The sequence below is a fragment of the Taudactylus pleione genome, unplaced genomic scaffold (assembly GCF_031769625.1).
Source record: "Taudactylus pleione unplaced genomic scaffold, aTauple2 ptg000127l, whole genome shotgun sequence".
NCBI classification, from domain to species: domain Eukaryota; kingdom Metazoa; phylum Chordata; class Amphibia; order Anura; family Myobatrachidae; genus Taudactylus; species Taudactylus pleione.
This window is the reverse complement of record NW_028284529.1, coordinates 5175185-5198600: the sequence shown is the minus strand read 5'-3', so window position 1 is coordinate 5198600 and position 23416 is coordinate 5175185. Positions and strand designations below refer to the sequence as shown.

Here is a 23416-nt window from a genome sequence, read left to right as displayed (position 1 = left end):
TTCAACACACACAGACCCTTCCTTTGCGCTCCATAGTTCACACTACCCCTACCCTTTCCTCACACTCTGGGCCTGATTCAGGGCTAGACATAATGCTGACATAATGCTGGTACATGTGCAAAAAGTCCTGAAAACTCCTATGGCACATGCATTCCCCTGAGTGTACGTAGAGTCCAATGTTTCATATGGAGTTGTTGGCATTAGAACTGGCAGCGTAATATTATGGGCGTTCCAGGCCAGTGACTGTGAAGTGGCCTAAAGTGAATGTAAAAAAGGCAGTCTCATAGACTTGTTATGGGAGTGTCATGGGGTGAGTTAGTGAATGTGGCTGTGTTGTCAGATGTAGAGCCACAGCTACAGGCATGTTTAGAGGATTTTTAGAAGGAGATGCTGCATCTGCCAGAGGCTGGTGCAAGTGTCGATGGTGCGCTTAATTGTGCGCTAATGGTACAGAGCCACCGGCGGAGTTGCACTGTCCACTGGCATCGAAAGTGGATGTCTCAAAGCTTGCACAGTCCAGCGCACGCTAGTACACAAGGGGAACGCTAAAGCTAGCATTTGCATATTACAGAGGCAGCAACTCTCCAAAATGAAACTATTTCTGTAACTCTCACACAACACACAACTTCCTCACTCTCTATCCTTTTACCCACAGCTGCCTGGGAATTTGTGAAATTTGCTGCATTGGAACTATTATTTTATATATTCTGTACTGCATAAGTTGCTGGATAGAGGCGTTTGTTGGAATATATGGAAAGTATTGATGCATATTGTAATCTGCTACATGGTGAAAAGCAAAATATAAGACAGTATGTGTTTATACTATGTGTTTATACATAGCATAGTATGGAGTTTAGCTTTTTACAGTTGGTGTATCTTTTCAAACATAAGATTCCATAAGGCAAGGTAGTGTTACAAGACAAGAAGTGCTGGCATACATCCACACCTCCACCACACACACACACACTCTCATACAAATGCACTCTCTACTCATGCAACAATCATACATATACATAAAACAGATGAAGACCAATTATTTTGTATTTGATGATTTTAAATATATTTAATACATTATTTTATTTTATATTATATTGAATAATGATTGTTAAATGTATATTCATATTACTTTAAAATGAATTTAATTCTAGCTTGCAATCTTTTTTTTATATAAATATAATTGTTCTTGCAGAAGTTTGAGCAGATATGGTAAACTTATTACATTTTGTGATGTTATATTAATGGGTTAATTATAAATAGTTAATAAATGGTGAATGGTATATTTGCTACAGTAGTAAAATCAAACTCTCAGTTATATAGAAAACAGAGAGAAATAGCATATTACATTGTTACTTAACAGACCCCATTTGGACTCACTTCTGTCACCCTCCGCCAACACATTTCGAGAGGATGTCTCTCTTCCTCAGGGCAGTGTGACACTGCCTGAGGAAGAGAGACACCCTCTTGAAATGCGTTGGCTGTGCACCTGAGGCCCCATAACCTCTCCTCTGGGTTCTCTGTTCCTGTGGACCTCTGCTCCTCCCCCTGCTTCCCGCTTTGCAAAGGTGATTTTCTGTGTTACACCAGCCTCTTACCTCACAAGTATGTATGTCTCTATCATCCCATATCTCTGTGTCCACTTTTCTCATAAAGTTTTCATTCTGCCGCACCAAGTGTCACAAGTGTCTGCTTTTCTGCGAAGTTGGAGAGCTCTCAGGAAGTTCATTTCTTAATAACAAACACATGTGGAATATTCAGGGAAACATTATTAAAAAAAAAGCCATTACAAAGTATTGCACTTGCCTTAGGAAGTGTGTCTAATGCAAGAAACATGTTGCAGTGTTGAAGTGAGTCACTTTTTAACTTATAAATGTTATGCTTTACTTTTGTGCTTAGTTTTATATTTATACAACTGACTGTCCATGATATTTTGCAAAACTTTGTAATTACTCTTGATACAAATGTTTCCTGAATATTCTACCTGTTTCGAATTTTGAAATAAAGATTGGGGTCCATCCAGTTACCTGCGAATGCATCGCATGTATGAGTCAGTGCAACAACAGCCGCACTTTACGGCAAGCTATATTCGCTCAAAACTGCTCGCTGCCCCAAAGCGCTATGAGCAATTATGAGTGCGTTCGGGCTGAGAGCCAGCAGTGAGGGGTGTGAGATGTGGTGGCGTTGCCAGATTTTTAAGGCCATGGCAACGGCAGCTGCTCGCATCCTTAGCGGCTAATTGGATTGACCCCACTGAGTTTATGTAAAACTTAACTTTTTTAATAATAAACCTCAGTGAAACTTAGGACAGTGGATTCTATTTACATCTGTTTAAAGCTTACTGAGATTATAGTAAGAAAATAAATCCTACTATTAATTGGGATTTTAAAATTGTACTAAGAAAAAATTGCTTTTTTCACTGGATCTAATTTGTATTTATGATACGCTGTAACGTCAGTGTGCCATTAATACAAATTAGACCCAGTATTAAAAAATATATATATTTTTTTGTTAGTATGAATATATTTGTTCTAAAAACAAAGTTTTCCATAGATTGATATTTTTTCAAAGCTTACATACTGTTATTTTTTTATGAAACATCTGTTACCACTGGATCATCCATTTGAGCACCAAGAGAAATCTCTCTCTCTCTCATTGAAACATTAGCATAGTTGAAAGGCGAGCAATGCTATTGACAGAGCCACGTAGAAAAAAGTGCCTGATATTAGGACAAGCACTAGCAAAAGGGGGTGATTTATAAGATCAGGGCCAGCAACAGAAATCTTGGGGCCCATTACACTGGTATCTCTGCCCATGCTACATGCATTTCTATCTATCTACCTACCTATCTAGATGCATGTAGCCTATATATATATATATATATATATATATATATATATATATATATATCAGGAAAAAGGGAGCCAGCACATCCAAGGTTAAATATCTGACATTTTTTATATATCCATAAAGTGCAAAACAATGAGGGGAGCTGATTATAATATAGCGGCAAAGTTAAAGCAAGGCATATCATTTGTAGTGGCAAAGATTACTGATACTTATCAGCAACATTGTCTCTTTGAGGGGAACATGTTGCTGATAAGTATCAGTTTTCTTTGCCACTACAAATGATATGCCTTGCTTTAACTTTGCCGCTATATTATAATCGGCTCCCCTCACTGTTTTGCACTTTATGGATATATAAAAAATGTCAGATATTTAACCTTGGATGTGCTGGCTCCTTTTTTCCTGCTGCAACATGACCATGTGCATTGCACTCCATTTTTGTATTTGGAGCATATGCAGTTTTGTCTAAATACAATATATATATATATATATATATATATATATATTTGTGCCCTGTGCCAGAGATAGCATTGGCACCCCACCCAACCCAATTTTTAAATAGGGACATAAGATAGTGCACCTGAAAAAGGGCCATAGCCTCATGGAGAAGGGCTAGGGAGCAGATAAAGAGATGGGGCAGCCAGGAGATGCTGTGGATAAAAGAAGAGTAATGCTGGTTACACACTGGGCGATATATTGGCCAACCAATTGATCGGCCAATATATCGTGCCCCCATTGGCCAGTGTGTACAGACAATATGTCTGTGAACAACGTCGTTCACAGACATATCGCATTGGCTATGCTGCACAGCCAATGAACAGATATGTCTGCAGACATATCTGTCCATGGGCAAGGGTGTACAGGTGACCAGCTGATCGCCCGTACACAGGGGGGCAGAGAGGGGGGGAGCCGCGAGCGGGTACTACTTACCCGGGTCCGGCACAGCTCCCCATCCACAGCAACCCAGCACACGCTGCTGTGACCTGGGCTGCACTGGGAGACTGTACGAGGCTGCTAAAGCAGCAGCCCAAGCAAACTCCTATGCCAAAGGGGGGAGAGATCATGCTGATCGCAACCCTCATTGGCTGTCCGCCGGGCTGAGGGGCACACAGCACCCCCCTCCCCAGCTCCGCAAATGTTTTTGTTTGTTTTTCTGATGGATGCGTGGCCACGCCTGCCAATATTAGGCCACGTCCCCTACCCGCCCCCTGGGTGCCCGGAACCCGCTGCAGCATGCAGGTGATGGTCATTCAGTGTGTATGAAGAACCATCATCTGCAGATATATCTGTCAGGTGTGTACCCACATTAAGCTACAGGTAAGAATGATAATAAAAATGAAAATTGACAGGCCCAAACAGTCAATCCTCCTTTGGTATCTTTGAATTCCTGTGAGTGCCGCCCATCTGCTGCAGTGTATAGTAATATATATATTAAAGAAAACCCTCACTTGCCCTACAAATAGCTGCTAGGAGAGTGGAGCCCAGTGGCGGTAAGTTCCACTTCCTCCTCCCTGCTCCTCGGTGGATGCTCAGTGCCACTGTTGCAGAGGCACCAGGAAGGGCCAGTGCAGCAGTACAACATCATGTGCAGTTACGTCATGATGCCATTCAGATATGTGCCGCATGCAGTACAAACCTGATGATGGGGCTGGATTACCTTTCGGGGTATGTTTTTTTTGTTTTCATACCCATGCCATGTCAATTTATTATTTACTATTAGCCATGGGCAGGGGTGGATTGGGAAATTAAAGTGTCCCTAGAAAAAACACTGAGAGTGGCCCTATGTGTGCGCGCCGAAGGCGCTCATCCAAAATAGTAAGTGGAGCCTTGTTGAAAGGGGTGTATCATGCCCACAGGCCACCCCCCATCCCATTTTCGTCATGCTAGGGGCATGCCCACAGTCCCTCTTTACAGTGAATAGGCACAACAAACATGTGAATTAGTATTTAATTACTGATACGATTTCTCTGCAACGGGGAACCTCAGAAGAAATTGATCCTTAGTGTCTTGAGTTGGTATTCACTATTCATGCAGGAGATCACATGGTCTGGAAGCCACCTGTTTGAGTAAGAATAGAGCCAATGTCATCAACATGCAACAGAGGTTTAACCAGATCATACATAGGGGCCATTTATCATTGAATATGTGAAGTAAAATCCCCGAAAACGCTCATTTTCAGGCGTTTACCTCAAATATTAATTATCCCCTGAATGTATCAAGGAGGGACCGCAGCTATGATCCCTTCTGAGAACCCTCCAGTCCCGCAGGCAGACGCGTCCCCCATAGGTTTCTATGGGGGATGCGATGCTGCCAGATGTACCACTATCCAAAATGCAATGCATTCCCGATATTGGCCCACACAGCTAATGCCATCTAGAGATGACGTTAGCCGATGTAGCCTGTGGCTACATAACGCATAATCAGCCAGCAATGGCTGCCGCTCATGCGCAGTCCATGGGACTGCGCATGAGCAGCAGCCCAGGGAGCAATCCGGAGTCCGTGTCCCTGCATGTGTCGGTTAATACATCCAGCTGTTATTATTGCATTTTGCAATGCGATCATGGGCGGTACTGACATGCCCTGATCGCATTGCAAAAGCGATCATTAATAAAAGATAACAGAAATTGTGGGGCAGGATAAAATGTGAGTTTCCTTTATCAAACAATCCTGATGCCAGCTTCCCTAAACCTCCCCCTAGTATCTAACCCCTAACTCCATTACTTACTGTCTGAATTTCAGCGCTGGGATTCTGACTGGTGTTGGGACTCCGGTGCTAGCATTCTGCACGCCAGTATTTCAACTACCTCCCATATACACACATACATTATATATCTATATATATATATATATATATATATAAAATAGAAAATTATTATTCACGGGAAATTGTGCTTACCTTCCATCCTTTAGATGAGTTATGTGGCACTGTACATGGCCTTGGGGGTGGACTATGCACACATGATGAGGTAGCAGAGGTGCTGGATGGGGATAGAAGCAGAGGGACAAATGGATATGATGGTAGAGGTACAGATGGCAAAGGGGGCAGAGGCACAGCAGGGGGAAATATCATGGGCACAGATAGAGGTGAACAGATGGAGAATGTGGCAAAGGTTCTGGAAAAATGGAATGAGACATAGAAGGGGAATTGGCAGAGGCACAGCAGATAAAGGTGGCAGAGGCACACATTGATAGGGGTTTAGAGGCACCCATGGGGAGGGTAGGAGTAAAGGTACAGCTGAGGTGCTACTGTCTAGCCTAGTCAGGGGAAGCAAGGGGAGGAGGAGAAGGAGGAAATGTAGGGGACCTAGGGGTTGGAGCAACATGTGAGAGGGAGAAAGTGAAAGTAAGCTAGTCCAGACTCTGGACAGCCTGACGTGCCCCGCAAGAGTGGGGGAGGGGAGCACACACCCTTAATGCCCTCATTTAAAACCTGGCTGGATTTAATTAGCAAAACTTACAGAGGGTCTGCTGGTGCTGATGATCCCAGTCCCAAACTGCTTCTGACTCACAGGCAGAGACGTGTCTGTGAGTGAGAAGCAGGGTGCAGCTGCGATCTTCAGCACCAACAGACCCTCTGTCAGAAGATCTGTGCACTAGTACATGCTGTACCTTCCTTTACTGCTCCCTCTCACCCTCAGCTCCCATCTGGCACCCACCTCATCAGTCAGCCCGGGGGCCTCTCTCATCCCAGACAGCTGACTGTCTGACACTATACACAAACTGTCCCCCAGCCCCCATAGTTCCGCCCACCTCGACGATCAGCCCGGCCCCTCAGCCCAGCAGGCAAACTGAGTTGCCAGCCTGGGCTCAATACTTTAGCTGTCCGTCTGTCATTTAACAGTCCCGGCCAGCAGCATAATGGCAATGCATGCAGAAAAAATAGTCAGCAACTGACAGGTGGCCCCACAAGCGCATCGGCCCACAGGGAATCTTCCCACTGACTTCAACGGCCAATCCGCCCCTGGCCGCGGGCCCTCAGCAGGTGCCTTTTGTGCCACTCAGAACCTCAGGATCCGGAACATGTGTACTCCTTGTACCACCCTGTCACCGGGCCTGTATAAGATCAACATTCATCATGTCGGCATAAGAAAGCCAACATGGTCGCAATGTTAACAACACGTTTCGCATGCAGCATTTATCATGTGGATGCTGCTGAAAATTCGACATCTTAAAATGTCGACAGACCATCCCTAGTAGTCTAGCAGTGACCAACACCCAGCAGCAGCGGCGGTCACATGTACAGAAATCTGATGGAGCGGGTTTACTCTGAACCACAGAAGAAAAATGTATTCCCTCCAGCACACTGCAACAATATCAGCAAAAACTACTTGAACCCTACAAGATAATAGAAATTCAGAGGTATTAGTTGCATACATTTGCAAATATATGATTAAGCGCTGGGCCAGCTTCAAGTCTCCTCTATACCGATGTCCCTTACATTAAGGGGTTCACGTCCGAGGCACAGGGCACCCCAAAAGAATCCAGCCAAGGACCATCCCAAGGGCATCACACGAAAAAGGGAAAAAAGGTGATAGTGAAGTGTAAAGTATAGATGTATAAAGATAATCAATAAGTGTTAATAAGCGATTTGCTAGTAGAAAATATTCTTAAATTCTAATCATTTGTTATTGTCTACCAGGAGTGTTATCTAAGTGTGAGTGTTATCTTCTTGTGATTACCATGGATTTTATGGATGCAATATATAAAACATTTGGTATCCATATAAAAGTTGTTAGCTTGAGTCAAAAGGATACAAGATTGAGGGGTCTATTTACTGAGCAGTGTTAAGAGACAGAGTGAAAAGTAATAAGGTACTAGCCAATCAGCTCCCAACTGTCATTTTTCAAACACAGTCTGTGAGATGGCAGTTAGGAGCGAGTTGGCTGGCACCTTATCACTTTTCACTCTGTCTCCTAAAGGTGGGTACACACTTGACAGATAATGGTTGTTCATACACACTGAAGGTCCCGGTGGCTGGGGGTGGGTAGGGGGCGTGGCCTGCTCGCAGCAGGCGTGGCCACGCCTCCTTCAAAGAAAAAGACATTTGCGGCACTGGGGAGGGGGGCACTGCGTGCCCTTCAGCCCAGCGCACAGCCAATGGGGGGCGCGATCAACATGATCTCTCCCACCTTTGGCATAGGAGGCTGCTCGGGCTGCTGCTTTAGCAGCCTCAGACAGTCTCCCAGTGCAGCCCAGCACACGGCAGCGTGTGCTGGGCTGCTGTGAATGGGGAGTTGTGCCGGACCCAGGTAAGTAGTACCCGCTCGCGGCTCCCCCCACTCTCTGCACCCCTGTGTATGGGTGATCAGCTGATCACCCGTACACACTTGCCGATGGACAGATATGTTTGCAGATATATCTGTTCATTGGCTGTGCAGCACATCCAATGCGATATGTCTGTGAACGACGTTGTTCACAGACATATCGTTTGTACACACTGCCCGACGGGGCCACAATATATTGGCCGATCAATTGATCGACCAGTATATCTGCCAGTGTGTACCCAGCATAACACTGCTTAGTAAATAGACCCCTAAAACATTTTAGACCTTTGCATGAACCAATCAACCATAGAAAACATATTATATCTTATAATTATAGTACAGATCAATAGTTATGTCATGGTGGTAGTAAAAGCACAGTCTCATTATTTGATAGATATAGGGGTCCATTTATTATTTATCTGGTTTTAGACCAGATAATTAGAATTTCTTATCACCTCAATTCGCGGAAATAAGAAATTCTGTACCGCCTGGATGTATTAAAAAAATCACATCTAGAGGCAATCGGAACCCACTCTGCAATGTGTAATGTAAAATTATTGCATCATCAAACACCTTACTTTGTGCTGCGGGACCTCAGGCGGCCTACTGCGCATGAACGGTTATCAGACAGGGCATCCGCAAGTGGCTATTACCGAGGAGGGATCCAATATTATATGTAGCCCATTATAAGCTACCAGGGCCAAACTCTCACAATATAGAAACCTCTGGGGCTGCTATTGCGATCAGAAATAGGGAAAGTGCAGCAGATTAGATAATAATCTGCTGCAGAACCCATGTAATACATTCAGTGGACACTTATGTCCGTTTTCAGAGGATTTCCTGTGAAATGTGTGTTAAATAAATATGCCTCCATAAAACTAAGAAGAGGTTTTTTTCAATTCTGACCAGAAATATAGAAACACAACATTTGATAACAGATGGTAACCATGCTTTCAGCCTATTTATTCCTAAAAATCAGTATCTTTTTTTAAAGCTAGGATTCCTGTTTGTATACTTACTCCACATGCAAGCTTAGAGAGAGAGTAGAGTAATGGCTTACCAGTATTTCTAGCAAAAACTAAAGTTACCTTGTCTATGACAAGTAAGTCTAAATTCTCTGATGTATTATTATCCCCTACCACTGTCTTTTCCATCCTTTTCTGAAAAAAAAACTAATTATGACCCATCTCCCTCTCCCTCTCTCATTACCATCCCAACTCTAAACTGCCATGATGCAACAAGCTTCTTGCAAATCTCCACATGCAGCTCTTCCTCACACAGCATATTCACACTCATAATGATAATTCAACTCCTCCAACATTTATCCATTCATCATCATCATCATCATCATCATCATCATCATCATCATCAGCTGACCACTTGAATTTGAAGAGGTCCAGTATTGTCCAGACACACCTATATAGGTGTATATATATTTCTATTTATTTCTATTTTCTGTGTGTTCCACAATTACAGTACATTTGTGCACGCGTTCTTCCATTAATAGACTCTGGGGTCAATCCAATTAGGTGTGAGTTGTGAGTTTGTTTTATGAAACTTGCAGACTTCACACGAATGCGTGCACCTGAGAATTCTCCAATCCAATTAGAAATGCCAACTCGCACTACTCGCAGTGAGGGTGTGCGATTTCCATATAGCATGCGACTTGGGAGAAGTGCATGAAAAAGGATCCCCAAAAATTGATCATTTCATTTGCAGAATCATACAGAAGGCTGTTGATAGGCATAAGATAAATACTGGAAATATTTAAATGGTGTTAAATGACCAATATGTGCATTTATTTTTTTTCTTAAAAAGTAAAACACTTATAAAAAGCAAACTTTTTTTGTTTACTTTTATATGAATAATATGAAAAACGCAAAAAAAGTAGGAAAAAATATGCTTTTGAGGTGATTTAAAAAAATAAAAAATAAATACGTATAAAGGGCAATTATTTTTCAAAAAATGAATACTGTAATTAAATTTGGGGTACATTTAGCAACAAAATAGTTTATTTTGGGGTAATTTTGGGCCATTTATTTAACCCCAAAAAATTACGTTTAATTTTTTTTTTTACTTATTAAGCTAATTGGAAACTTCCAATCGCCTAATAAGTCAGGTTCTGCATGGTGTCCCAACATTTTAGACTTAATATAAAGATTTTCCCTACCATCTCACACCCTCAAGGAGTTGCAAACGGAAATATGCAAGTTTACTCTGACCTGTTCAATGCGTGTTGCTAATTGTATTGCAAAATTAATTCACAATGCAAATTTGCATAGAAAACAGTAACTTGCACCTCAATTCTCGCAACTCGCACCTAATTGGATTGATCTCTCTTTCTGATTTTTTATTATCATTATTTTGTTTACTGCTTCATGTTTTATCATTAACATTTAGTGTTTTTAAAATAAAATTGTTATTCTCTCATGTGCCCTCCCATACACTTTTTATTGTATTCCTTCCTCACACAACCTAGTGGAACCCCATCAGTCATTAATAATGCTTCAAAAAGACAGCACAAATTAAGGCGGTCAATGATTTGATAACTCATCACTGTAGGGGGCATTCATCCAAAATCGCATTTCCAGTGCATTCTGAGTGCAATGTTATCACCTAAGATCACATTGCAGGATACGATTTTACCAGTGTCATGTATTAACCAGCACCTGCAGGGACAGGGGCTCAAAAAGGAACTTGTCCGTGCAATGTAATCTGAGTGCTGCTGGAGATACTGTGCATGCGCAGTTCCGCTGACCACACATGCGCGGCCAACATTGTCGGGGACGGTTACGGGGGACCCTCCGCCTGGCTAAATCTGCGATAGGCTAAATCTGCATAGGTTACAGTGGGCTACTGTGGGGGCCAATCTCCGGAATGCATCACATTCTGGAAAGTTGGTAAATATGGCAGCATCACATGTCATTGTCATGCCCACGAAAAGTCCCATTTGAGCACTCGAATGGGTCACTATTCAGTCATTTCTGCTCCCCAGCTTGGGTGGCAGTGAGTAAAATTGGCAGCACCAGTGACACTGTTGACTACTTATCAATCAAATGCTACAGTTTCTAGGTTTTCCTGATACGTTCTATCCCAGTGTTCATACTATTTATCAAACTACTCATTTAATGTTCCTTTCTCTGGAACCACTCCACTTCATCTCAAAACTTGGTTGTAAACCCTCTCCTCTTCTCTTTCTATACCGCTTCTCTGTGGTAATGAATAAGCTTCTTTGCTTTTCAGTTTCACTTCTATGCAAATAAGAACAGATGTACCTATACATATCTCCCACCATCTGTCTTGAATAGCTTGCCACACAAGCAGGGGCTTCCTATTGAAAAATTGCATCATTTTGTAAGGGAAATAGAAATATAATTTTAATACTTATGAACTATGGCTAACTGGGTGGCCGTCTGGCAGCTGGTTATCATCCTGCTGTCATGTGGCCTGCCAAACTGTGTCCATATCCTGTTGTATACACCTAATATACATTTATGGAATATGGATGTATCTCACACAAGACACTGACATCATTTTAATTCATGCACTCCTAATCTCTCACATTAAATCTAGTTATTGATCTTCCCCTAACCAGACTTTCACCCCTAGAATCTAATTTGAATGCAGCAATTTTCCCAGTAAATTCATGCTGCTTATATATTGCTGGATTTGGAGTGTTTGCATAATGTTCCACACTATTGATGTCAGGCTCACTAGTTTCTAATTGCCAGCCTCTTCCAATGTCTTCAATCCTCTAGGACTACTCCTGTTAATACTAAGGGGTTCCCTAATTCAGCAAACCAGCACTCCTACAAGCTATTAGCATTATAAGATGTCTGAGCTGGGCCCATTAACTTGTTATGTCAAAATTCTCTCCTCTGTAAACTAACAAATGCATCAGTGTTCCTCCTACTTAACTGATATATATTCCTGTTGCTGTAAATACTGAAGAAATATATATATAATTAGATTGTGTGCTATACATTTGTTTCCTTCACCCTACATCTTTAGTCTTATTCCTAATTTTTCAGTTTTTCCCTTCTCCTCTTTATTTACTGTCATTTTCTTTTCAGTCCCAGCCTTTGCCCAACTGATGTACTACGAATACCCCTTTTACACTGCTGCGATAACCCTGGTTACTGCTGGGTCTACCCGGGTCGCAGCTGACTGTAAAAGGGTCCCTGAAAAATAACCCGGGTCAAGTTACCCGGCAATCCAGCCCGTGAAGCTACCAGGCTCGGACCCAGAATGGACCTTGGTAATGGTGCTTTGTAAACAGCGCTACCTGGGTTATCCGACCTGGGTCATGTCTAAAATGAGCTGATTGGTGGTTGTGGAGCAGTCAGCTCCCACTTTTTATGATGTCTCAAGTTTAGCAGGCTCAGTGTGATTGGGGCTGAACTGAGAATAACCCAGATCAATGGTGCTGTGTAAACAGTGTCTGACCTGGGTTGGAACTATGTCTGAAAACGCAGGTCGGACCCAAGTTTTTGGTGGAAAAGAGGTATTATACCTCTATTCCACCAAAAACCCGGGTCCGACCTGGGTTTTCAGACATGGTTCCAACCCAGGTAAGACCCAAGTCAGACACCGTTTACACAGCACCATCAATTTGGGTTATTCTCAGGCCAGTCCTGTTCACACTGAACCTGGGCCTGCCCTGCTAAACTTGTGAGGTCATAAAAAGTGGGAGGTGACTGTTCCACAACCACCAATCAGCTCATTTTAGGCATGACCCAGGTCGGATAACCCAGGTTGTGCCGTTTACACTGCACCATTACCCAGGTCCATCCTGGGTCCAACCCTGGTAGCTACCTGGGTTGGATTGACAGGTCACTTGACCCAGGTTATTTTTCAGGAACCCTTTTACACTGAGCTGCAAACCAGGTAGACCCAGCAATAACCCAGGTTTTTGCTCTGATGTAAAAGGGGTATTAGACTCAACCTGCTTTTCCAGACATACTACTTTATCTCCATTTTCTGAGTGGGTTTATATTCTCTAAAAGCAACATTTTTTATTTTATTTCATAGGTCTTCCCATAACCTTAGGGAACCAGATTGGCTTTCTATCCTTAGTGTTTTTTCCGATCTGCCTGACACAAAGCTCTGTACTCTGGGCCTGATTCAGAGCCGGACGCTCTTTCAGAGCGCTCGCTCTGAATCAGTGCCCGCCTATTGTATTTTTAGAGCGGCATCCTGGCCGCTCGCATAGCTGTGGGTGACCACCCACAGCTAGTGCGAGCGGCCAGGATGATGGTCGCGATGGTCAAGACCATGACCATCGGACTTGCGACGAGACCCTTGTGGTAGGGTCTCATTGCCGCAAGTCCCAGCGGACTTCTTGCTCTTACAGAGCAAGAAGTCCACCCACTGACATCACTTGTGATGTCAGTGGGGCCGGCCCTAGATGGTAGGCGTTCCCATGGGAACGCCTCCATCTGGGCAGCCACGCCCCTGGCCCGCCCACCAAAGGGGGCATGCTGTCACTCAACATCGACAGCACGCCCCCTTTGTAGCGAGACCCAGAGGGACGGCTTGCCCGTCGCTAACCGGGTTTCGCGCATGCGCACGACAGAGCCGCCTCCGTCGTGCGCATGCGCACTGGGCCAACATCGACCTGCTTGGAAGCGCTCAGCGCTCACGAGCGTGTCTGAATCAGGCCCTCTGTTCCTACTGTTACTGCACTCCATCCAAATGCCACCTCTCTGCCAATGAATCGCTAATATATTTCCCTATGTTTAGTCTGTCAGTCGTCCAGAAACCTACAGTATAACACCTTTGTTTTATTGTGATATGTATCATCCTCTGTTTTTATACTAAACCACATCAAGTTCTCACCCACGCTTACCTCCGACACATCTCCGGTTGTAATTACTAAATTGAGAATGATTTATATAGAAATTAAAGTGTCAGCATATGAAACCTTTAAATGATTGTTTTACAATAGTGATCCTTTGTTGGGTATGACATAGGGTATCTTAGGCTGGTCATTTGTGTTGGGTCTAACATTCTTGTAATATTTGGGGTATGTTAGGCTGGTCACGTGATGGTTGTGCATAGCTTGATGAGCATGATAAGCAGGTATTTTATGATACTAGGGTAATTTGCTGGATGTCATACTCTCACATCTGTTCTGTATAATAAGGTAGTCACTTCCTGAGTATAATGTGCATATTTACTATGTATATATTGTTTAACGAAGAAGCGTGTAAAATCTACCTTTGATACAGCCATAGGGTTCATGATGAATTGGGCAAAAAGTGCATTGTTCTGCTTAAAATACGCATTATACTTTTCTGCACAGATAAAACCATGACTTACTTTTGCGCTCCTAATAGAGAAGAGGAAGATATAAATAAGAAGGGGTGGTGTAAAATGTGGCCAAAATACATTAGGGACGATGCCATTGCCAGGCTTTCCTCACCTGGTCCAGGAAGAAGTTCATCCGTGTAATAAAGTTTATGCAAAAGAACTCCTTACATTATCCATCAGGCTTCAAGTTCCCAGCATTTTCTTACTGCAAAAAAGGAACACCAAAATGTCCACTTGCCAGACAACCCCTTAAACTTGTTGTCTAATAGAATATTATAGTTCATTAAAGTATGAACCAACAAAGGCAACAAAACAGATGCAGCTGTAACTTTATGTGACTCAGTACTTAGCTGGAGCCATAGTTTCCTATAAGGAAGTAAAAGTGTTTAGTAAGCGTTTTTCTATTCTATTCTGTTCCTGCCCAATCTTCAAGTTCTACCGAGATTCAAACTCTAATTACTATTTACGCCTCCGTAGAGATACTCTTACCTTTCTTGTCAATGTTAAGGGAAAACAATGCACAGTAGCTACAGTAAAAATCCAAAGGATTACACTTGCAGAGTGACAGTACATATATATTTCTCCTCTAATGGTGGTCTTCAGGTAGAAAAAAAATCACCAAGCACATCAGGGCGATATCCTTCAACAAGTAACGGCACTCTGCTAATAATCGTATTCCCACATCAACGTTTCGGGGTGTATACCCTGTCGTCGGCCTGTGCCGTTACTTGTTGGAGTTTGCATTATGGTTCAGTGCACCTGAGCGATTTTTCTCAGTATTGAGTGCCGGCAGGCTGTGATCTACAAATATTAGATAGATAGATAGATAGATAGATAGATAGATAGATAGATAGATAGATAGATAGATAGATAGATAGATAGATAGATAGATACAGAATTTGCAGCCTTGCATGTGTGCAAATCAGGATTTTTATTTTCTTAATTCTACAGAAATTGTAACAATGTTCTCATTGCATAGTGAAATGAAGGCTTGCAGTAATATATTTTAATTGAACATTTTCAGAGTAATAAATGTGATAAGGTGGTAATAGTACTATTGATTAATTCAATGTTTTTTTTTATCTTTTCATTTATACTGATCCTTAAAGGTGATGATGATGGGCTGCCCACAAATAGCCCAGCTGCTGATTACACATGGTGCTGACCCTACAGTCCCTGACCCTACCACAGGCACATGCCCTGCACACGATGCCATCCGCGAAGGCTTTCTGGACACGATTCGTGTGCTCATTGAAGGAGGAGCCAGTCTGATACACCCAAGGGACAATTTTGGCCAACGTCCTATAGATTTGGCTTCTCCATCTGTTTTTCAATATCTAAATAACTTCGATCAGTTTTAATGACGTGTTTATGATGAGTAATTTATATAAGTAATATATAAGAGACAACATTCTAGTAATCCTGTGGATGAATAGACGTTGATTACAGAGTTCAATTCTCTTATGAGGTGTAATATAATGTATCTATTTTAATAAATGAATTAAAAACTATATTTTCCCCTTGAAACAGGGTTGTCATGGTATCAGTGTTACTACGAAATAAATAAAATAGCTTTTCACAGATTATTATATGACGCTTATACATCGTAGTAATAAAAATATCAACATTTTCCAAGTGAGGTACCATGGGTGGCATAGCGGCACAGCAGTTAGCATTGTTGTATCACAGCACTGTGTGATTCCGACGTACTCAAAATATCTGACAATTGGTCAGAGACTGATGTGATTGATTTTATACAATTTGCAAGGCAGGCAAAGTGCATTACTGGTATGGCCTGCCATGTGTGCAGTGCTTCCACAGGAACGCTGATGAAATATAGGTAAGTACAGTATTTTTCAGACATGAGTGTTGTCTGGAGAGTATGATGAGAACTGCACGATAAAGAACAGAGATGAAACCTTTTAGGTTTGCAAGGATTTTACAGCAACTCTTCTTATTATATAATTATATATATAAATGTATAATTAGTGTATACCCCTGTCCCGCACAAATATGACAAATATATTATCCCATTTTATATCAACTAGAAACTAGATGCAATTGGTGCAAACAATTTAAAAATGTCATACAAGGCCAGCATTTATTTTAAATGAGAAGTATATTGTGTTTCTAAACTGTACAATTGTAAACTAGGGATATTTATCTCAGTGTTTCACACATAACAAAAGAGGGCCGCACAAGTAACTGTCTATCGGATTATAATAATCCTATTTAATCTTTCTGTTTAACCGCACATGAAACAAAATGTAGGCAATTGAATTAAACATTACTGTCCAAAACTAATACATCTATACATATGTACCATAATTGTAAGAAAAATCAAAGACATAACTTCTTTCAACATAATACAACTATAAAATACATATATTCATACAAAAATAAAATATGTAAACAGAATATAATACACATTTATTTTTAAAAATGGTTCATTGTAAATAAACAGACATAATTCAGTCCAAAATAATGATATGGAGCATTCCTGTTTGTAAATTATGCAGGTTGTGTTGCTAGATTGAATATAAAAGAAAATGAACAGGATTCGTTAAGATTATTTTGAGTTATTTATGGTGTCGTGACATGAAAGGGTAACATCAAAAAAGCTATATTCCCACTGTTGTGCTTTGTCATTAGAAGCACAGAATATATTCATGTTTTTTCCTCCGGGTGAGGCTGCGTGGACTAGTCAGAAATTAATATCGAGATAGGCGCTAAAAAGTGAATTGTTAGTTGCTAGTTATACTTTAATTAATGGTTGATCACACCTAATACCGGGCAAGCATTTCATGTTTTTGCAATCGCCCTCCCTACTGTGTACAACAAATAATCCATATAGGGACATATGTTATGTTTTATTATTGCCTACTATTATTACTGATTAATTTTAATTATTTTGGTTCCGCTTGGAATATGTGACAGCCAGGTGAGGTTGTTTATATGCCGAGATGGAAAGAAAGCTGCAGTCTGCTCTCGGTAGTCTTTGTATTTCCTAACATCATAAATTTTCCCTTTACATAATACAGTCCTCTACTGTGATTTGTGCCTGGAAACTCCCAGATAGTCTGCCCCGCAGGGGTGTATTTAGGGGTCCAAGCGCCCCTGGCAAATAAGGGACTGGCGCCCAAACACCCCCCCCCCTTTGTCAGTTTGTAAACAGATATAGATAAACTGTTCCTAGCACTGCACATGCATATACATAGCACACATACTGTACATGGCACACCACACACACGTTATACACACATACAGTGCACACACATACCTAGTACTGCACATACATATACATAGCACACATACTGTACATGGCACACCACACACACATTATACACACATACAGTGCACACACATACCTAGCACTGCACATACATATACATAGCACACATACTGTACATGGCACACCACACACACATTATACACACATACAGTGCACACACATACCTAGCACTCCACATACATATACATAGCACACATACTGTACATGGCACACCACACACGCATTGTACACACATACAGTGCACACACATGCCTAGCACTGCACACACATATACATAGCACACATACTGTACATGGCACACCACACACACGTTGCACACACATACCTAGCACTGCATATACATATACATAGCACACATACTGTACATGGCACACCACACACACATTATACACACATACAGTGCACACACATACCTAGCACTGCATATACATATACATAGCACACATACTGTACATGGCACACCACACACGCATTGTACACACATACAGTGTACACACATGCCTAGCACTGCACACACATATACATAGCACACATATTGTACATGGCACACCACACACGCATTGTACACACATACAGTGTACACACATGCCTAGCACTGCACACACATATACATAGCACACATACTGTACATGGCACACCACACACACATTGTACACACATACAGTGCACACACATACCTAGCACTGCACATATGTATCAGTGTATATAGCAGCCTGCTAATATGCAGCATAAGTAGCCGACTGACATATCCACAAATGCAGTCCGGGGCAGGCTCTGGGGGCGACAAAATAATAATAATAATAATAATAATAATTATATATATATATATATACAGTATGTTTGCGATCAACGCTACAAAAGCAGCTAAAGACAAATGTGATCTCCGCCAATCACAAACCAGCTATAAGAAATAATAATGATTTATCTCAAGCGCTCTTTTTATGTGTATTAGACCTAATGACGTAATAAAGATGATAATGAGTCCCAGATTATTGGTCCCACAGTCACAGTCAAGGTAGAACCCCAAAAGGTAATGTAGTTACTTTTTCTGGAAATTCTTCAATAGAAATCATGTGAGTGCTTCTGCCAAATAAATTGGTTCCTCCAACAGTATAGGTTTTATTTATAGCCCCTCTGAGGTCTATTCAACATTTATTTTTTTAGATAAAAAATACGGAAACTATGAGTGTCAGTGTAATCGAAAATCGATATATGAAAAACAAGGTTTGGGGGACAGTATATAGTGTAAAACCACATTTATTCATATAACCACAAGCGCGTTTCAAACATATGTAGTCACCTTGAAAAAGACCTAAATATAGTTGAAACTCGTTGGTGTATTGCTGGTATCCTGATCCTAGGAAGGTATTGCTCACAAGGAGGAGCATTAACACCCCTATAAATTTGAGATTGTGCCTTTCAAAAAAGATTATTGATGGTACACACTGCACAGCCATTTTCTATTGCGTATGTGGTTATATGAATAAATGTTGTAGTTTTACACTATATACTGTCCCCCAAACTTTGTTTTTCATATATCGATTGAAAAAATGACGATTACACTGACACTGAGGGGCTATAAATAGAAACTATACTGTTGGAGGTACCAGGTTATTTGGCAGAAGCACTCACAGGATTTCTATTGAAGAATCTCCAGAAAAAGAGACTACATTACCTTTTGAGGTTCGACCGTGACTGTTTGTGACTGTGTGGCCCAATAATCTGGGACTAGTTATCTTTATTAATTGATTTGTTCTACTACACCTAAAAAGAGCGTTATCTGTATCTCGGAGCCTCCAGGTACACATTTTTACAAAGGAATGTACTGGAAGTCGTCTTGATAATTTTATTCTCTTGCTTCCCCTGACTATTATGTAATACAGGAAGTACCTTTAATGTTAATGTACCTGGTGGTATGGACAAATACAGCAATACAAACATATTCTTTGTCAGCCTTGAGAATCCTGACTTTCTCCTGTCCTCAGGAAGCCGCTCTCCTATGTGACAAGACACGGAAAAAGGTGAAATGGAGAAGAAATATGCCCAATTCATATTTTAGAGGCAGCAACGACTTGTATAAAGGACAAACTAATTATTCTCACATGCCTGTTAATGCAAAATTTGTAACAATTGTTGCAAGATGACGTCAACACAAACATGTCTCCCCCCCCCCCCCCCACACACACACACATCTTTTTTTCACTGTGGCACGGAAACTGGAAGATAGATAGATAGATAGATAGATAGATAGATAGATAGATAGATAGATAGATAGATAGATAATGATGCTGAACTGAAATTACACTATGCTGAATAAACCCAGGACATATATAGTTGAGAGTGTTTTATGGAACATTGACAACAAGAAAGCACTAACGCAGAATAAACACCTTCTAGAGATATATTTAAAACACACATCACATTGTATGTATTGACCTGTATAGTCCTGTGTGGACCTCAAATACTTAATTGAACAAAAACGTACCTGCTGACAGTCCATGATACATCTATGATTTCATACCTATTTGCTTAATACCGCAACTCACCCTAACACACCACAAAGTTTATAGTTCTAAATAATTAAGAATAAATACTGCCTGCAATATGACTCTTCAAAAAACATATGCCCAAGAACCCCAAACACTCGGGGCTGTCCTGTTCTTTATGTAGGCGTCATACATGCACTTGTCCATGCACTTGTCCATTTGTTGAGAAGATGCAGTATAAATGGGTCTGACCAGGGTTGGAACCATGTCCAAAAACCCTGGTCGGACCCGGGGTTTTGGTGGAAAAGAGGTATTAGTTACCAGCTTATCAGCTTTTCCTGCAGGTGGAATTCATCCAGGAATATCACAGTCCTCCTGGAGTATGCCCTCCTGTCCATGTTGGCCGATGGTGATAATCAGTTCCATGTGACATCATCATTACTCTGTTGGAACATTAGCAAGTTGTGCTGTCAGGGTCACTGGAGCCTGTGCTAAACGTGCCCTACCAGTCCCTGCTCTTCCACAGTCTCCTCTTGCAGCTGTCCTAACTATACTTATATAGGTTAACCATGTGAGTCCATCTTTTTACTGCCAATGCCAGATTTTTTTTATTCATTAGCAGAGGTGGGCAATAAGCGGCTCTCCAGCTATTGTTGAACTACACATCCCAACATGCATTGCAACAGTTCTAGCATGGCCAAGTAGCAAAACTGTGGCAGGGCATGCTGTGATGTGTAGTTCTACAACAGCTGGGGGCTACTCATTGCACACCCCTACATTAAGGTATGAGCCTCACATCCATGGAATCCTTTGCTTTCAATATTTAATAATAACAAAAAAAATGTATTTCTCTTCAATAATGTGGTTCCTCTATTTATTTATTTTTTACCCATACACTGTATGAATTTGTAAAATAAAATTTCTCGGAATAGCTAAAAAAAGGTAAATATTATGTATTACATTACATTGAATATATATTATGTATTACATTACATTACATATAATATAATATGTATTACATTTTTTGGGGGGCTGGGAAGACTAAAAGATTCATGTGCACACTGTTGTACACTATATGCAAAATATGCTCAAAATTTAATCTTCAGTAATCAGAGTAATAAACACCTGCTAGGCTACTTTGGCACACTTCACTGAATATGTAGCCCGTCAGAGCATGAAATAGATGAGAGCGCTCCCAGCACTTTGGATACATGGAAACAGAGCTCCCAGCACTTCGTGAAATATGTTTTTACTTCTACAGGGAAATGGCAGCCGTTAGATCAGATCGCCAAAATTGCAAGTATCCTGTTAAAGGCGTTAAAACAAACAGAAATTATACACCTTCATCATTTATATCATACTAGCTGGAGTACCCGGCATTGCCTGGGATTTTAAGAATGTTTGTTTACACATCATTCTCCAACCAACCTTTCCTTAGGCAGGCCTCACGAAAAGTATGACAAACTTCCCCATCAACAGTCCTAAGGTCTTCAAAGGAAGTAGGACCTGTAATGGTGTAAAGCAAACTTCGGAGATAGAAGCATATAAAATTTGTAGGACGTACAGTGTAAACACGGCCAAGAGCTTCTGTTGCTCTGATACCAGGATGACCATCTACAGCAACTCCCTGTTTTCAGCGCACAAACACTTTTCGAGAAGCATTCCATGTGTAATATTTGTCAGCTCACAGTACAGCAGGGTCCTTGCAAAGTCATCATTTTTACACAGTAAAGAAGTCAATGTTGTGATTTGGCATAGTCAGAGATCTGAGAATGCTAGCAAAGCCGGCTAAAGCTCGCTTTAATAATAAACATTAAGATCATGACAAATCATTACAAGACAAAACGCTTGCTCTGAGACCCTACCCATATGCCATGAGGCCCCACAATGAGTGTACAGCAAAAAATGTGTTTTTTAATTAATTAAAAATGAACAGTATTTAATTTTGATTACAAATTATTTTAGTTGTCTCCGCTGTGTTTTAATATGCTCGTATGTAAAATTTCACGATCTTCGCTTGTAAACTGTGGATTTGTATAGAAAGACAAAAGGCCAAATTTTCGCATTTATGTAGTAGAGACAATAGAAAAGAAAAAATAGTAGATAAGCTAAATCCTTTTCTAATTCCAGACCTGACCTGTAGAGGGCGAATGCTATGCAAAACTTGTGGTTTTTAATTAACTAAAAATTAACAGTAATTAATTTCAATTTCAATTTTTTTTAGTTGCCTCGGTCTGTTTTAATACGTTCGTATGTAAAATGTCACGATCTTGGCTTGTAAACCGCGGATTTGTATTGACAGACAAAAGGACAAATTTTTGCTTTTATATAGTAGATTATAAGTATTAGATGTGTGGTCTTAAAAGATTGAAAATCCCAACCTGTCCTTCATGACATAACTATAGTGTCATGTAAACATGTTTTTCCAATAGTATAACTTGTATGTTTGTGTTTATTTTGCTGTGGTCATAAAAAGCTGTTTTCTTCCAGACATCTCAGAGGCCAAATGTTGATCGTGAAACAGTAATCACTAAAAAATGGGCCCTAACACTCAATGCAGTTAAGTAGGTTTATATAGCATTAAAAATAATAATAATTTATTTATTAGTATGTTTTCTGTGATTTCGGAATACGGTTTTATTTTTAACTATAATATAATAATATATGTGCACTGTAAAATAAAATGCATACAACAGTGTTACCACATATCTATCTATCTATCTATCTATCTATCTATCTATCTATCTATCTATCTATTTATATTTCTTTCAATCTATCTATCTATCTATCTATCTATCTATCTATCTATCTATCTATCTATCTATCTATCTATCCCATGTCTCTCTATTTATTGATTTATTGATTTATCTATCTAATGTATAACTGTCTATGTATCTGTCTTGGCTGGGACATTTCTTTCGTCATGTTATCTCTCTAGTGAATAGAACCCAATTATCTCTCACTATTGGTCTCCCTCGAAGCTTTCATGAATACCTCCCAATTATAGCGTCAAGAGATTTCAACGTGTATTTTTATGGAGAACTGTAAGAAGTGTCCTAAAGGCACGGAAAATGAGAGAGAGAGAGAGAGAGAGAGAGAGAGAGAGAGAGAGAGAGAGAGAGAGAGAGAGATGCTCTAGAATAGGGGTGGGCAATAAGTGTCAGAAATAGGGGTGGGCAATAAGCGTCAGAACGTACATTTTGAGTAGAGGATTCATATAG

At 40.8% G+C, this 23416-nt stretch overlaps 1 protein-coding gene across 1 annotated transcript in view; it reads left to right on the top strand.

The window, feature by feature from the left end:
- Positions 1-15879, top strand: part of LOC148523812 (cyclin-dependent kinase 4 inhibitor B-like) — a 33563-nt gene extending 17684 nt beyond the window's left edge. The window contains exon 2 of the mRNA XM_088472646.1: positions 15527-15879. Coding sequence (XP_088328772.1) covers positions 15527-15778 — 252 coding nt within the window. The 3' untranslated portion in view covers positions 15779-15879. The remainder of the gene's footprint in view (positions 1-15526) is intronic.
- The last annotated feature ends 7537 nt before the right edge of the window (positions 15880-23416 follow it).